Consider the following 16,987-nt stretch of genomic DNA (forward strand, 5'->3'; position numbering starts at 1 on the left):
GCTAATAAACACACAATTCGTAGTCAGCCCAGGTCCATTTAATAATATTACTTTTGATTTTAATAATATATTAGTAAATGTTGAAACTAACATTAACTAAGGTGTGTTTTTCATTGTTGGTTCATGTTAACTAATGTATAGTGTGAGCAAAAACACTTAAAAAATATTATATATATATATAAATATTAGGATAAAAACTTAAAGTAAAATAACAAACAACTGAGAACTGAAATAAAACAAGTTTTAAGGTAAAATGACTGAAAATTGATATAATTATAAATTAATAAAACGTAACTAATAAGACATAAAAATAAACACTCATTCAAAATATTAATAAATACTATAATAGCATATGAATAATACTAAATTAACGCATAATTCATAACTGGATTATAGAAGATGTCTATTTTGTATAAGCACTATAATCACAAAAGGATTTAAAATATATGAAATCTGATTAATTTTCTCACTTTAAAGGTGGCGTGTGTAATATTTATGAGGCTCTATTGACAGAAATGCAATATAATATGCATAACTATGTTTTCAGTGGTGTATTTTATTACCTTAGAATGAGCCGTTTCTATCTACACACACCGCGGGGACAGTGAAGACGCCATTTTGTGCCGTCATGTTTCTACGGTAGCCCTATAGGGACAAACTTCTCTACAGAGCGCTAGCTACTCTCTGCTCTCTCAGACGATGAGATTTTTGTCCTGTGTCGGCCACCGTAGCTTCTCTGTGTGTTTTGTGAAATTTGGCACACGGATTTAGGACAGTCCAAACATTCACCACAGCAAATTTGGAGTCTCTAACTCAATCCCTCTAGCGCCACCACCTGTCCAAAGTTTCACTCATATTTATGCTAATAACGTCTATGACGTAGTTTTCCGTCATTAAAAATGTACCGCCATTTTGAAATTTCCAGAAAACCTACTTTTGCGAACTCGTCCTAGACGGTTCGTCCGATTGGCATGAAAATTGAACCAGATCATCTTTAGGCGGTGCCAACAAAAAGTTATGGAATTCAAGTTGATTCGTCAATTCGCGTTTTGATAAATGCGCAAACAAATTTTACGTAGCTCTTGCGAAACCAGACATAAGGCTGCATCTCCGTAGCCCTTTATCGTATTCAGACCAAACTTGGTACATGTCATCACAAGCATGACCTGAGGCTACATGCAGCGTTTCGGCGCAGCGCCACCTACTGGTCGAAAAAGATACTAAAAATGTAACCATCTGTCGGCCATTTTGTCTGTCGACCATTTTGAATTATGTGCTAAAATGCTGTATTTTATAAACACATGAACGGATTGTTACGAAACTCGGTATGAGTCATCAGCACGATGCACTGAAGGAGCCTATGAAGTTTCGAAACAGCGCCACCTAGTGGAAATTTGTTTGTTTTTTCAAATGCTTATAACTTTGTGTGTGGTCGACTTATATTCACAAGAGTCATCTTGTTAGACTCCTGAATCCTTGCCGAGTCCAACGATACCAGACTTCCCAGGTTTCGGCGTATGGTTTGTGCAGCGTTGTAATTTAGCGCTTAAAAAACGTTAGCTGATATCTTCGAAACCGCTAGTCCGATCGAGACGAAACCAGCGTCAGAAGTTCGGAAACATAGATTGATAGCTTTTCATTAATGCTCAAATGTTAAAATATTGATAGTAAGGGGGAGTAAAATCCAATCAAAGTCAGGTGTCAGTCATTTTTCATATAAATGTCTATAACTCCCAAACAAAACGATATTTTCACCAAAATGGACACACACATGTATGGGCTCACACCGAGGACGCATAAAAAATGGTGGGATTGTGCCTCTTGGTGGCGCTATAATAGAACAAAACATGAAATTCCCATAGTCTACTATCTTTTTTGCCTAAAATCATCTTTAAATGTGTTTAATTGCTCAGTTGATCTGACACTCCCAGCCATTTAGGCACGTCTTCTTCTTTTTTTCTTCTTCAGCTATATTTTTAGTTTGTGATGCTGTTTGTTGGAAGTACAGTTTCAGGAAATGCCAAATCGATGAACTATGTTGGTAACGACGGCCACAGTTGGCTGACGATGCTTTCGGGAAACGCACCGCTGATCAAAACCATTAATTTCATCTGCAGAAAACCCAAAACAGGGATTCTGATGTTGAACATGGGCGGCCCGGAGAAACTCGAAGACGTGCATGATTTTCTCTTGCGGCTCTTCATGGACAAAGACCTCATTCCACTTCCTGTGCAAAGGTAAGAACCTCTGGAGTGATTGGAAAAGTTGTTCAAGAGAGAAGTCGTCTGAGATGTGTGTGTTTCACGTGTGTCGCAGTAAACTCGGCCCTTTCATTGCCAAACGACGCACACCGAAGATCCAAGAGCAGTACAGCAAGATCGGAGGAGGCTCTCCTATCAAAGCCTGGACCACCATGCAGGGCGAAGGAATGGTCAAGCTCCTGGACGAGATGTGTCCAGAGACGGGTGAGACACGGAAATAAAGTGCACGTGGACACTTAAAGGGACAGTTCACACAAAAATCCTCAAGCCATCCAATGTGTGTATGACTTTCTTCTTTCAGCCTAACACAATCCGTCTTTTGAAGCTCCAAAAAGTGCGTCCATCCATCAAAAAAATAATCCATAAGACTAATAAATGCCTTCTAATAAATGATTTATAGTTCATAACGTTTTAAATATGGATATTTGCCTTTAGAAAATATCCTTCAGAAAGTCATATACACCTAGAATGGTAAATGATGGGATAATGTTCATTCATGTCTGAATGTGAGTATGTTTATGAGTATGTCACTAATGTATGAAATAATTTACAACAAAATGCTTGAATTTCACTCCAAAGCATCATGTTTTCAATTTAATGATCAAATAATATTAACTAATAAATCAACTCTCAGTTTATAGTAAAATATTGGAATGGTATAATGATAATAATTAGTAAAATAATAAAAAAAGATATGCTAATATCAACAAAAGAGATAAAAAATGTCTATGTATTTAAAATAAAAAGATTAAATTATTTCAATTTTGTACTATTTATTTAATTATTTAACTAAATAGTTAATGACATCTATTACAATAAATATTAGATGTACATAAATAAGACAAAATAATAATTTATAATTATGATAAATGGTTAAAAAAATGACATTCACATAAATAAATAAAATTGTAATAAATCTAACAGTCACAATGTAACACATTCTTAAACATAAAGGTTCCCAAATTGAATTTTTCATAGTGATGTCATAAAAATATCATTTTTGTGAACAATTCTTAAAAGAACCATTTGGTTTTTTTTTGATAATCTAATAAAAAAAATTACCTTTTTGCAGTTAAAAGGTCTTCATAAACGCCAGAACCTTTATTTTTTAGAGTGTGATACATTAAATATAAATATTTAGAAATTATATTTCCAATTAATATTTTTTAACAGTATGAGTTGTCTAAATTAAAGCACATAGCTTCCATTTGTGAGGTCTGTGGCATATTAAATATTGAAAATATGAAACCAGGTTCAGGACAAGCAGTGAGAGCGTCTGATGGGGTGATTGTGTTTTGTAACGGATCATAATCAGAGCCAAACAGACAAACTGTCATCTCTAAAGGCAGTCAGTGTTGAGTGCTGATAAAGACGAGATAGAGAGTGTGTGTGTGAATGATAGATGAAGTTCAGAGGAGTGTCTCACACACCCCTGTGACCCTCACACACACACCTCTGATAAACTCATGAATGACTTCAGTGGGACTTCCTGCTTGAGAAGCGCCATATTCCTCTTTTCATAAGCTTGGCAGTTTTTCATGAACGGACAAGATTTAGTTGTGATCCACACTTATAAATATAAAATTATATATATTATTATATATGAGGAAAACAAATCAGTCTAGTCATAACAATAAAAACAAAAAATAACAACAAATGTGCAGATTAAACCCATAGAGTAGCAATCAACAAATGTAAAAAAGCTTATTAATCTTCAGAATAATAATAATAATACTTAAGAAGGATCATGTGCCGGTGTCTGTGTTTCTGTGCATGAAATATTAACAACAAAATGCCTGAATTTCACTCCAATCATGTTTTCAATTTAAACGAATTATCAAATAATATTAACTAATAAATCAACTCTCAGTTTATAGTAAAATATTGGAATGGGATAATAATCATTGGTATAATAATAATAAAATATATGCTAATATCAACAAAAGAGATGAGAAATTAACTGTGCAAAACAGGATTATTATCGTTAACTAAAACTATTAAAACATTTCTGTTAATATGAAATAAAGCTGAAATAAAATAATATATAAATATTAGTTAAAAAGCATAAACTGAACCAAAATTATAAATATTGCATTGGCAATAATCTACTAAAGCACTAAAATTATTAACTGGAAATGAATGACTGAAACTTAAATAAATGAAACCTAAATGGCAATATTTAAATAATAATACAATAACTAATGAAATTACTAAAAATTTAACTAAAATGAATATGAAAACTCAAAATAGGCATAATAAATAAAAGTAAAATTTAATGGAATAAAAACTGCAGAATAAACAAATTTAACAAAAAGCAAAAAAGTACAAAAACAGTAATTAACCTTTAAATGAACCTGGCGAATATAAGATGAAATGTGCCTTTGATCATTAATGTGTGTGATGATCAGTGTTAATCATCTGTGTGTGTGTGTGTGTGTGTGTGTGTGTGTGTGTGTGTGTGTGTGTGTAGCTCCACATAAGTTCTATATCGGTTTCCGGTACGTTCATCCTCTGACTGAGGAGGCCATCGAGCAGATGGAGAAGGATGGAGTCCAGAGAGCCGTGGCCTTTACCCAGTACCCACAATACAGCTGCTCCACCACAGGTGACCTGTTAGATATTATTATCATATATTCATTTAATGAGCAATAAGATTAATTGGGCGATATTAGTTTTAAATGATTGTTATTACCGCCTACAGCAGTGCTCCAGCTTTAAGCTTTTTTTTTTTTCTCCGTATAGGGCTCTATAAAATTCAAAATCCTTTTTTTACGTGCTTTTATTGTGCTTTTAATGTTAATATAATAGAACATAAAACATAAAATAGGAATGACCTTAAATTTATTGAGGTAACAAACATCACATTTACTGCAACATAACACTGCACTCTAAGCACTTCAAGTCACAACAAAAATATTAGTGCTGTGAATTGATAAAAAAAATAAAACGAATTAATCAATTTTTTTCTGTAATTTAAACATGATTAATTGCATTTAAAAAACATTGGAGTTTTTAATATTTTGATATTGTAATAATTTCAGTTTCTCTCCAAATGAATGAAGAAACAATTTAAAGACAGTATATTTGCTGTAATGGCATTTTTTTATGAATGAAGGCCAGTATCACTGATACTGATTAATGACATCAATTTAATTGAACTTAAAACAATCTTTACATAAACCCATTATAATAAATGTTATATTTACCCATGGCCTTCCCTGTTAGACATAGCCTACACAAAAATTGAATAAAGTTATCAACACCTTTCTATAGTGAAATATAGATTAATCATCATGAAAGCTACAATTTTCTCTGTTCCCGTTGTTCTTTGTGTGTGTGATCAGGCAGCAGTCTGAACGCTATATACAGATACTACAATACCCGCGCAGACAGGCCAAAGATGCGCTGGAGTGTGATTGACAGGTGGCCGACACACCCTCTACTGATCGAGGTAACACACGCACACACTGATTTTATCCAACTGAACTTAATCCGATTGATTTGTCCAATGTATTAGAACTGAAATGTCATCATCATTAGAGATGATTTGTGTGTTTTCTCTCAGTGTTTCACTGAACACATCCGCAACGAGCTGGAGAAGTTTCCTCCGGAGAAGAGGGACGATGTGGTGATCCTGTTCTCGGCTCACTCTCTGCCGCTCTCTGTGAGTCTCACACTGCGTCTGATGCGTTCAGTTGTTGTTTAGAGTAAACCGTGATGAAGTGTGTGTGTGTGTTTTCAGGTGGTGAATAGGGGCGATCCGTACCCACAGGAGGTTGGCGCTACAGTTCAGAGGGTGATGGAGCGATTAGGCCACTGTAACCCGTACAGACTCGTCTGGCAGTCAAAGGTCACGATCACTTCATAATGTGTTTCAGAATCCAAGTTATCCGAATTTAAATTGGAATATGGCATAAATTTAGCCTGAAGGCCTGTTCACACCGGGACGATTTTCGCACGCGTTTATCGCCGACGTTTAACGCCTCGGGACTAAACAATGGGCGCCAATGTGAGTGTTCACACCGACGCGCAAAACGGCAGGCGTAAAAGCGTCATTTTTTAAAAAACGCCTCGGGTTCGTTTTTTTATTTTGACGCGGCGCGTAAAAAACTGGCCGACCAATGAGATCGGCGCTTTTGTTCACGTGCCTGGAGCTGCTGAAGTGACAGTAAAACACGACTTGGTGGCGCTCAAGCACAAAACGCTCTTGCCGAGCACACATTGATACGATGAAGAAGTAGTAAGTAGACAAAGAAGAAGATGAGCAGCTAATGCTGCTTGCCAGTTAGCAAAAAGTGTGTGAATGGTTTTGTCCATCTACATAATATGTCTATGGTTTTGGCAAGCACGTAAATACTGTCTCTCTTCTCCTTCTGTGTGACAAGCGAGTGTCAGAGGCTTAAAGTGCCGCAGCACCACCTTGTGTACCGGGAGCGCATCGACTGAATGTGCACGTTCACTCGGCGCAGCGCCAGTGAAAATCGCTTGGGTGTGAACACTCAAGACGCACCGAAAAACGGCACGAAAAACGCTGGCGATAAGCGCGCGCGATATTCGTCCCGGTGTGTACAGGCCTTGACGTCGTCATACTCAATTCTAGTCAGAATATGAGTCTGATCTGCTCCGTTGGGCTGTGATTATGGGGCGTGTTTCAACCGAACCAGGAAACTAGGGATGCAACAATACAGTTAGTCCACGGTTCAATACATACCTCGGGTTTTAACTACGGTTTTCGGTTCTGTTCGGTTCTGATGGCTTGTCACATACATTTTTTGTTATTCTATTCTTAGGCGACAGGAACAGCAGGAGGTTAAAGAGACAAAAGACTTTTTTTTTTTTTATTGCAAAACTCTTTCTTTGTTTTACTTAAAAGAATTGAAAACCCTTACTTAAACTTAAAACTTTACTTAAAAAAAACCCTTGTACACATTCCTAGTGTATTGTAAAATATAAAATAAATATATATAAAGATTTACACTGGCAGCTCAGCTGTACAGCAGCATTTAAGTATGAAATTGAATGAATGAATGTAAAAATAAAACACTACATAGACTTCACTGTAAAATATACACTGATTCTTATTAAAGCTACTGTATTCAAGTTCTTCAGTCAAGAGCAGTGAGTGATTTTCTCTTTATCTTTTGTTGTTGTATTAACATTAAAGGGATATTTCACTCAAAAATGAAAATTCTGTCATCGAGAAATGAACAATATTAGAGTGAGTAAATAATGACATAATTTTAGAGGTGAACTGTCCCTTTAAGGACAGCGTGTTCACTATAGGCTGCGCTGCTGTCAATTTAAGACCTCCGTGCATCTGATATACACACACGATTGCGATTTTTACTTTCACTTTAAACATAACGGACTGTGTTTATGTAAATCTTGTATGTATTTGACAGTATTAGCACAGTAAGACGACTTAGTCCAGTAATCACGTGTTTGACAGGCGTTTAGTGCGCGCGCTCTGAAAAGCGCATGTTAAAACCGCGCACGCGAATGAGCCGGCAAGGCTTTAAAACGCATGCAAATAATGAACTTTGGTGATTGTGAATAACTCTAGTGTTCTGTGAGTATAACTCTACCACTAACGTGTGATGTGAATGTATGTCGCGTTGTTCAGTTGGGATGGAGGCAAATGATAGAATTTGTAGAAAAATAATTAATTAAATGCGAAACCGAAAAAAACGCAACTCACAAGCGCGTATTGAACCGTGAATGCCGTACCGAACGGTTCAATATTATATTGAGAATTGTGGCATCCCTACAGGAAACGCCTCAATTGGATAGACCTACAACCAATCAGAGCAACGGAGCGTCGCATAACATTAGTTGTCAAATGTCAACAGAACTCAACTGCACTGTGTTGCCAAGTCCGCGGGTTGAAGCGACCCCAATTATGTGATATACAGACCCAGAAATACGAATTTTAGCTGCCAACCCTGCCAAAATAACACATATTTTACCCCCCAAATGCCTTTTTTCCCGGAGAACCTCCCTCCCGGAAAGCTATTGGGCTTGTTTTTGGCTAGTTTTGAGTAACGTTAGCAATTGGGCGGGTTTTGTTGTAAAAACTTGGCAACCCTGTCTGCCCGCTGGAATAAGTAACGTTAGAAGAAAAAGATGAGTGTAAACGATCTTTGCCGGTGTTGTAAAAAAATAATGTAAGGATACACAGAGTACTTCCCAACACCATCATCATCTCTGAGAGAAATAGTAAAGGTGAACGCATATACGAACAAGTTCTCCGTTTAGGATTAGAACAAACTCAACCCAAGCGGCTTTGATGACGTTACTGTTGATCATCTGTCCATCATCGTCTAAAGCCCGTCCTGATGATTTCATTGGTTGAACAGTTTCTGTTCAGGCATAATTACTCCTCTACCGATCAAGTCCAGACCGAACTGCCCGAGTAAAATTATTGTGGGCGGGGCTAAATTCGGCTGGCATCCAGGCTAGCATAAATTAACATTTGCGAATAAAGCAGCGTTTCCATCAAACAGGTGCAAAATTCGTAATAAAACTGTAAAAAGACCTGAGGAGTTATGAACTCCTGTAACGCTTGTTTTTCAGGGGTGTAAGAGTCGTTTTTTTTATTATTCAGTGCGGTTGTACTTTACTCTAGTGCAGGTTAAACTCACTCCTTGTACTTTTTATATGGTTCGGTACTCCCTACAATTTGAGTTCTCGACTTGAAAAGGTCTCGTTATTTATTTGTTTTTCCCCTTCAACCCAAACCCAACTCGGTATGTTTCTCTGACGAAATCATTTATCCAATTTAATTCACTTTGCAATAAGAAGATTTAGTGAAAATAACAAGTGTGTTTCAGATTCTTGTAATTGAGCAAAATGTATAATTTGAGACTTTTGTTGTTGTTTCTTGTAATGATTTGAATTCTGAGCTTTAGTCCAGCTCTTGTGGGCATATGCTGTAACTGCACTGATTTCTGCCACATCACCAATTAAATCATGCTTCATTATGACTTTTTATGTTATAATTATGACATAAGTTGAAATAGAGAGAGAGTCGAAATTTCCACAAGTATTATAATGCTACTTTAGTACTTAGTTTATGTCATATGGATGGTCTTTTAAATCTCATAAATGTGAGTTTTTATGTCATGATTTAGTGTAGTTTGTGGTGAATTGTGTCCCTGCTGGGCTCCTGTAGGTGGGGCCGATGCCGTGGCTGGGGCCGCAGACCGATGATGTCATCAAGGGCCTGTGCCAGCGTGGGAAGAAGAATCTGCTGCTGGTTCCCATCGCCTTCACCAGCGACCACATCGAAACACTTCACGAACTCGACATCGAGTACTCGCAGATCCTCGGAGAAGAGGTGTGTGTGTGTGTGTGTGTGTGTGTGTGTGTGTTTGCTGCTTTAGCTACTTTAAAACATGAGCTTCACTGAAACTGTTAAACTACAATAAACTTGATTTAAAGTAATCTACAGCCAAACCACGTTACAAAAGGCTATATATAAGGCTATTCATTTACTCAGGTATAATGTTATGTTAATACGTTTTCTTCTTTTTATTATTAATAATAATAATAATAATAATATGTATAATATATAATGTGTCATTGTTATATGCAAATTTAGAGTGATACTATTTATATTATTTATAGAAATTATACTTAATATTCATTATATTCCTATCTTTATTATATTAACAGTAATTTTATGGACATCATTGTTATATTATTTAAATATATGTATATGTATATGTGTATATATATATATATATATATATATATATATATATATATATATATATATATATATATATATATATATATATATATATATATATATATATATATATATATATATATATATATATATATATATATATATATATATTATGTGTATATGTATATATATATATGTATGTATATGTTATATTTGTACATACATATACATGTATTTAACATAACATAAATATATATGTATAAAAGGTATCATATTTTTCATATTGTATTATACATTTAAAGTAATATTATTTTATACTTGCATAATATGTATAATATATTATATACCATTATTGTTGTACAATTTAGAGAATATAATACTAGTTATATTATTAATAGTAACTATACTTAATATTAATTAAATTCCTATCATTATTATATTAACAGTAATTTTATATAATAATGTGTATAATATATTATGTATATTGTTATATTATATACATTTAGAGTAATGCTATTTATATTATATATATTTATGTTATATGCTATATACATGTATGGACAAATATATGTATAAAAATATATTTTTCATACTGTATTATACATTTAAGATAGTATTATATTATAATAATAATAATATTGTTATTAACAATATATAATATGTATAATTTTTTATGTATATCATTATTGTTATATACATTTAGAGTAATATTATTTATATTATTATTATTAATAGTTATTACCTAATATTAATTATAATCCTATCATTATTATAATAACAGTAATGTATGTATAATTATGTATATCATTATTGTTATATTATATACATTTAGATTAATACCATTTACATTATTATTAATACAATAATAATACATTTGTATCATTATTCGTTTGCCCACACAACTTAAACACCTGATGTGTATGACTAGTGTTTATACTTTATATACAGTATTTAATAAACATATCTCTCTGTGAATATGAATCATCTGAATGAACTATCGCAGTGTTTGATGGTTGGCTCAGTTTGTTGTGTCCTGGTATCTTTTGAAGTCGCTTCCGCCACTTGCAGTACTGAAGGTTAGTTGCTTCCCCTCACTGGTGTGAGCGCCTGTTATTAACCGTGAGCTGACCTCTGACCTCTGCACTCATATCTGAGACTCATCGATCAGCTGCAGTGCTGTTTCCCAGCCTCAGGTCGCTGCATTTGCCCTCCGGCTAGCATTAGTGTTCGATCGATCCATCCCTCTGCCTTAGGGGTCCATCCCCATCCCTCCTCTCTGATCTTCTGGATCGGCTCTCCGTGCAGACGTGGGAAATTTCAGGATTTTAGTTATTTTACAGTGTCCCTTTTACACGTTACATGCACTTATGAGCAGTGATGCCAGTAACGCGTTACTCTAATCTGACTACTTTTTTCCAGTAACGAGTAATCTAACGCGTTACTATTTCCAAACCAGTAATCAGATTAAAGTAACTTATCCAAATCACTAGCCACGTTTACATGCGCACTTTTTTGTCATTCCGATTAAAATCATTCCGATTGAAAGATTCGGTGGACTGTTTACATGAGACGTTATCTAAACCGATCTGGTGTTTACATGTGCTGACTTTCAGTAGGAATCATTTTGTGACATGCGCACACAGTTTGTCTGCCGCCTAGGGTTGGGTATCGGTTGGGTTTTTTTCGATTCCGGTGCCAAACCGATACTTTTAAAACGGTTCCGGTGCCTAAACGGTGCCTGAACCGATACTTTTTTTTTTTTTAAAAGGCCACAAAACGAGGTGGATGACATTAAATGGCTTTTTATTTATTTATTTTTTATTTAAATTGAACCATTTATTAAAAGTTTAATGTATACTTAAATGTATGAATATAAATAAATACAAAACACAATTTACTTATTTACAAATTATAATTGACATATTTACAAATTCACAGTAAAACCTAAGCCACCTAACCCAACTACAACAAGCCTAATATAACTCTTAATTACAATAATAACAGCAGTAGTCTGTATTCTTGCTCTGCTACTAACCAGCTTCGAGCTTCAGCTCTTTTTTGAAATATGATCATATTCTCTGGCTAAATATTTTAGAACGCATCGCCTTAATGTTTCCATGGCGACGCGTCATGTTTCTCACATGACACACAGCAGCCGCAATAGCGCTGACAGCTCAGCTGTATCGGGTTTATTTCGTTTTTTCTTTTTATTCAAAATATTCACAAACTTCTTAACTGTGTCACGAACTATCTGATGTTCAAATGTGTGAGTGAATGTGTGTTAGTTGATCTATAAAGCGCAATGGGCGACGCCATGTTAGTTTGCGCCTCAGAATCGGATCTGTCGGATTTACAACACTTGAGTTCATTCTCGTCTTACAAAATACATGAAAGTAAGTGACCAGTGAACTGGAAGAAGAATAGAGTAAACTATAGAGTTACTGTATAATGTGTATGTATCTGATGTGAATAAAACATGTAACGTTAGTCAAATTATAATCGTCTGAAAGGATTGTCATTGCCGCTTTCATAGACATCAGTGTGTGTTTTTTGCTAGTAGCCGACTTATGAGCATTTAAATGTCTGAAACCTGAAATAAACATGATGTCGTTGAAAACACTGAATAGTTGTCATGAGTTGTGATGTGTCCAGCGCTGAGCGTCTGTCTCTGGCTCAGCCAAAGCGCGAAAGCACGTTTGAATTTTGGCACCGAAATGAGGAACCGAAATCTGCGTTCTGATTCGGTCCGGTACATACCGGTTATATAAGTACCGGTGCCATATTGGAACCGGATTTCGGTACCCAACCCTACTGCCGCCTCAGATTCGTTACGTATCGTGGATCGTTCTGTGTTGGTAATTTTTATATTTATTTATTTTTCTGTGGGCGGACATGCAGTAGTTTAACCTAATTTATGTCCTATACAATGGCTATTTCAACAGCTGTGAATGATGAATGCGGAATCAAAAATGAATTCAATTAATTTATTTTGAAAAACACAAAATTAACAATAAAATGCACTCAAATTATTAATAAAAATATAGGATATACGGTGAAACATGAATGAAGCATTCAAGACGTGCTCAGCATCATTACTAGTAGTACTAAACATATATATTTCAGATGATTAAGGAAAGATACCATAATCACAAAGTTATAAATATTAACAAAAGTAATTAAAGTAGACTGGGGGTAATGCTACTTAACCAATTTGAAGCAGTTGTTGAATTTTTTTTTTTTTTAAATAGCTAACTTAACTATAACGAGAAACAGAGAGCAGCTTGAATGTTCCCCGTTGAAATGGCAGCTCTCAACGGCCACCAGGACTTGTACAGTTTTATAAAAGCTATTTATTATTTGTCGTAAAGTGTAAGAATCACCTCAGAAAAACAAATTATTCTGTCAGGCGCAGTTGAAGCCTAGGACAAACGCTGTCGAGATGCTGTAGCCAGGCTATGTCTATGTCATTATTCCAACATCATGTTCATAACATGTTACGAAATAAAAATTTAATACCTCAGAAAAATGAACTTTCCTCTCAGTCAACATTAGCCTGGTGTGAGCGCGGCGCGCGCTCTTCAGTTGAGGAGGTGCGCGCTGTATATCACGGCACAGAAAGACGTGCACTCAAAGTAATCGGATCAGATCGTTTACATGGTGGAATTTTTCGTTTGATCGGTTCATGAAAAGGTTTATCCCACCCCTCTCAAACCGATTACAATTTCATTCGGTTTGGCCATTTTTATTCCGATTGAGGTGTTTATATGGAGTATTTTTATTCGGATTGGACTTTTAAACCGATTACAGTGCTCCATGTAAACGCACCTACTGTGAGTTACTATTTTTGTCATTTTCCTTAGTAAAAATATATATTTTTGCTTTCTTGTTGAGTCTCACAGGGTTTTTCCTGCATAGAGAATTACGAGGCGGCCGCTCCGTCTAATTTCTTGTCTGTCGACAAAACTCAAGACAGGCAGTAGGGATGGCTCGATACCACAATTTTGTCTTCGGTACGATACCACAATCTAATACCGAAGTACCGATATTAAAATCGATACCATACAAGGTCTGAATTTTGATGCGGGTATTGCGCATAATTTTACTCACTCTCGCAAGTTTTGGGTTTATGAAGCGGGAAATTACCGCAAATGTTTATTATTAAATTAATCAACAAAGATTGTCACATCAATCAGTTGGAAACTTTTTTGTAAGTAATTTCAGCATTACTGCGCGTCTCCATTGCTTCTGGCTTGAAAAGACATCGCACTATAAAAGCATCTGCGCGCTCAGATTCAACACTTTCGCTTCCGTTGCGGGACAGCTGAAGTAAATCACTGCCCACGTCTTTTTAAACCTCGCCAATTTGAACATGCAAGCGATTTTATAGCATTTCGTAATACATATGGGATGAGAGCTCTTTGAGAGAGAGTTTTCTTTGCGCTCATGCCAACAACAAACACACACACAAGCCTAAAGAGCTCGCGCATTCCAAATTAAGTTGTTTTTCAAAATTACAAAATTATGTCAAAAATGTCAATCTTTAGTGAGTAGTTACATAAACACAGTTGGTTATGTCTTTCGCGGATGTAAATAGTGCAATAGTGTACGTGCAAATAATATGAGGTCTAAACGTCACTGGTTGAAACGAATGCTGGAGATTTCTTTATATTTAAACGATACGATCTTATGTATGTGCGTTAATCAAAAAGAAAAATATCTCAATTAGATTGTTAGAATTATGCACTCACCTGTCGATCTCTTAATGTCTTACAAGTCAGGAATTAAGTGACCGATGCTTGGCAAGGTTTGATGGTTCTTCAGCAGTTTTATAAGCAAAGTAATTCCAAATTTCACGTCTACTCCTCTCTTTTTTTAATGAGTTTTGTGCGTGTTGAGTGAGATTCAACTGCTGTATTCATCTTGTTCTGTTGCCACATTTGCCGGTTTCACGTCAGTTTGGGTAGCGCACTGCCACCTAGCGGTGAACTTCGGAACAGCAGCATATACCGAAATGAGCAAAATCATGATATCGTACCGTTTGAAATAAAATATATACCGGTATTTTTCCAGTACCGGTATACCGCGCATCCCTAACAGGCAGTCACTCAGATTAGGCATGTCGTGATTTTTTTTCATTTGCAATGTGTTTTTCTTCTTTTGTAATGGATATTTTTGATAGTTTCTGAAAAAGTTTCGTTCAGTTTTATGAAGTTTCGTTTCGTTTCATAAAGTTTCGTTCATTCTTTTTGAAACAAATCTAATTCCATAGTATTGCCCCTGGTTCAGTAATGAACTCTTGTAATAAAGTAGCAGTGGCTGGGACAGATTTTAGTATCACCTCAAGATGCTATCCTATCCTGTTTACATTAAATAAGCCGCTCCAGAGCAGGTTTAGGATGAGCGTCGAAGAACCAAACTATCCAAGATCATGCCAAATCGTCAACAATTAACTCCGGCTAACTGAGTTAGCGACGTACGAAGAACTGACTCCTGGATGGGCCTAAAATCTAAATGTTGTGTGTTTTCAGTGTGGAGTGGAGAACATCAGACGAGCAGAATCTCTGAATGGAAATCCACTGTTCTTCAGGGTAAGAGCGTCTCTACAGCAGCAATGACACCATGTGACCGCTTACCTTGTACCACTATTTTTGAAAATAGGCTCATTTTCCAACTCAACAGTTGAGTTTGACCTTTTTTGAATCCATTCAGCCGATCTCCGGGTCTGGCGGTAGCACTTTTAGCATTAGCTTAGCATAGATCATAGAATCTGATTAGACCGTTAGCATCTCGCTCAAAAATGACCAAAGAGTTTGGATATTACTCAATGACTCAATTACGCAGCGCCTGAAAATAATCCCCAGCGCTCTCTGTGTTAGCAGGTTGTCATGTTGGTTATGTTAGCCTATTTTCAGGCGCTGTGTAATATCATTGCGCCGCTGCACTCAAAGCTCTTGATTATTACGCAGGAATGAGAGTATGGTTCCTATCCATATCGGCCTAGAAAATCACAACTTTTCGTTTTCCGTTGGTCTTAGTACACGATATAACTACAGAAGAGACGAGTTTTAAATAGGAGAAATATGAGCGAGATGCTAACGGTCTAATCAGATTCAATGATCTATGCTAAGCTATGCTAAAAGTGCTACCGCCAGACCCGGAGATCGGCTGAATGGATTCAGTCTCAACTCAACTGTTTAACTCTAGGGGAGTTGGGAAAGTAGCTTATTTAAAAAAAAAAAAAAGTGGCATGTTCCTTTAACACACACACACACACGCACGCACACACACACACGTGTTCACACTGCTCATCTCTCTCTCTCAGGCTTTGGCTGATCTGGTTCAGTCCCATCTGAAGACCAACGAGCCGTGTTCCCGCCAGCTCACCCTCCGCTGTCCGATGTGCGTCAACCCCACCTGCGCTCAGACCAAGGCCTTCTTCGCCAGCCAGAAACCCTGACCTCTGACCTCTCGAGTGACATTTGACCGGTGAAGGACAGGACTCTAGGTTAGCTTAAACCCGGAGAGGAGGGCGTCAGGGAATCCGGTGCGAATAAACGCACTAATCCCGGCATTCATTACAGCTCAAACCTCTTCGCCTTTTTTCTTTCCGTCCAGTTTTTTTCCCCGTACATGTGATCACGTCTTCCCTTAGACTAAACACAGTCCAAAAAAATGCAAAAACAGTCAGCGTGGAACAAATGAACCGGTGTAAACGCGTATCATGGTGCTAAAAGTGTGCGCACATGCAAGAGTTCACATTCATTCATGAGGATTCAAACCTGTGTGATTTCATTCCTTCTGTGGGGATGCTGAGCAGGAAACACCATTAAAGCATAAATCACATGACTGCACAACACCTGACACTCAGACAAAATATAAAAGAGTCAAATAAAGAAAGTGTGCGTGTGTTTTCATTGAGGATCATATTTGATACGTCAGGCTTTTACGGCTCATATAGTTATAATAAACAGCTCGATGAGGCACAAAAAGAGCTTTTTTTGTGCAGATGCTGATATTTATATCGATTAATCGCATC

General features: G+C 36.3%; 1 protein-coding gene across 2 annotated transcripts in view; it reads left to right on the plus strand.

Annotated features, from left to right (window-relative positions):
* Positions 1–16,987, plus strand: part of fech (ferrochelatase) — a 29,645-nt gene that overhangs the window by 4,265 nt on the left and 8,393 nt on the right. For both annotated transcript variants that reach the window (XM_079834191.1, XM_079834192.1), the window contains exons 3-11: positions 2,118–2,237; positions 2,317–2,465; positions 4,732–4,866; positions 5,606–5,712; positions 5,827–5,925; positions 6,004–6,111; positions 9,433–9,597; positions 15,480–15,539; positions 16,274–16,456. In XM_079834191.1, coding sequence (XP_079690317.1) covers positions 2,118–2,237; positions 2,317–2,465; positions 4,732–4,866; positions 5,606–5,712; positions 5,827–5,925; positions 6,004–6,111; positions 9,433–9,597; positions 15,480–15,539; positions 16,274–16,408 — 1,078 coding nt within the window. In that variant the 3' untranslated portion in view covers positions 16,409–16,456. The remainder of the gene's footprint in view (positions 1–2,117; positions 2,238–2,316; positions 2,466–4,731; positions 4,867–5,605; positions 5,713–5,826; positions 5,926–6,003; positions 6,112–9,432; positions 9,598–15,479; positions 15,540–16,273; positions 16,457–16,987) is intronic.

This window comes from Gobio gobio (assembly GCF_949357685.1).
Source record: "Gobio gobio genome assembly, chromosome: 14".
In the NCBI taxonomy this organism is placed as follows: Eukaryota; Metazoa; Chordata; class Actinopteri; order Cypriniformes; family Gobionidae; genus Gobio; species Gobio gobio.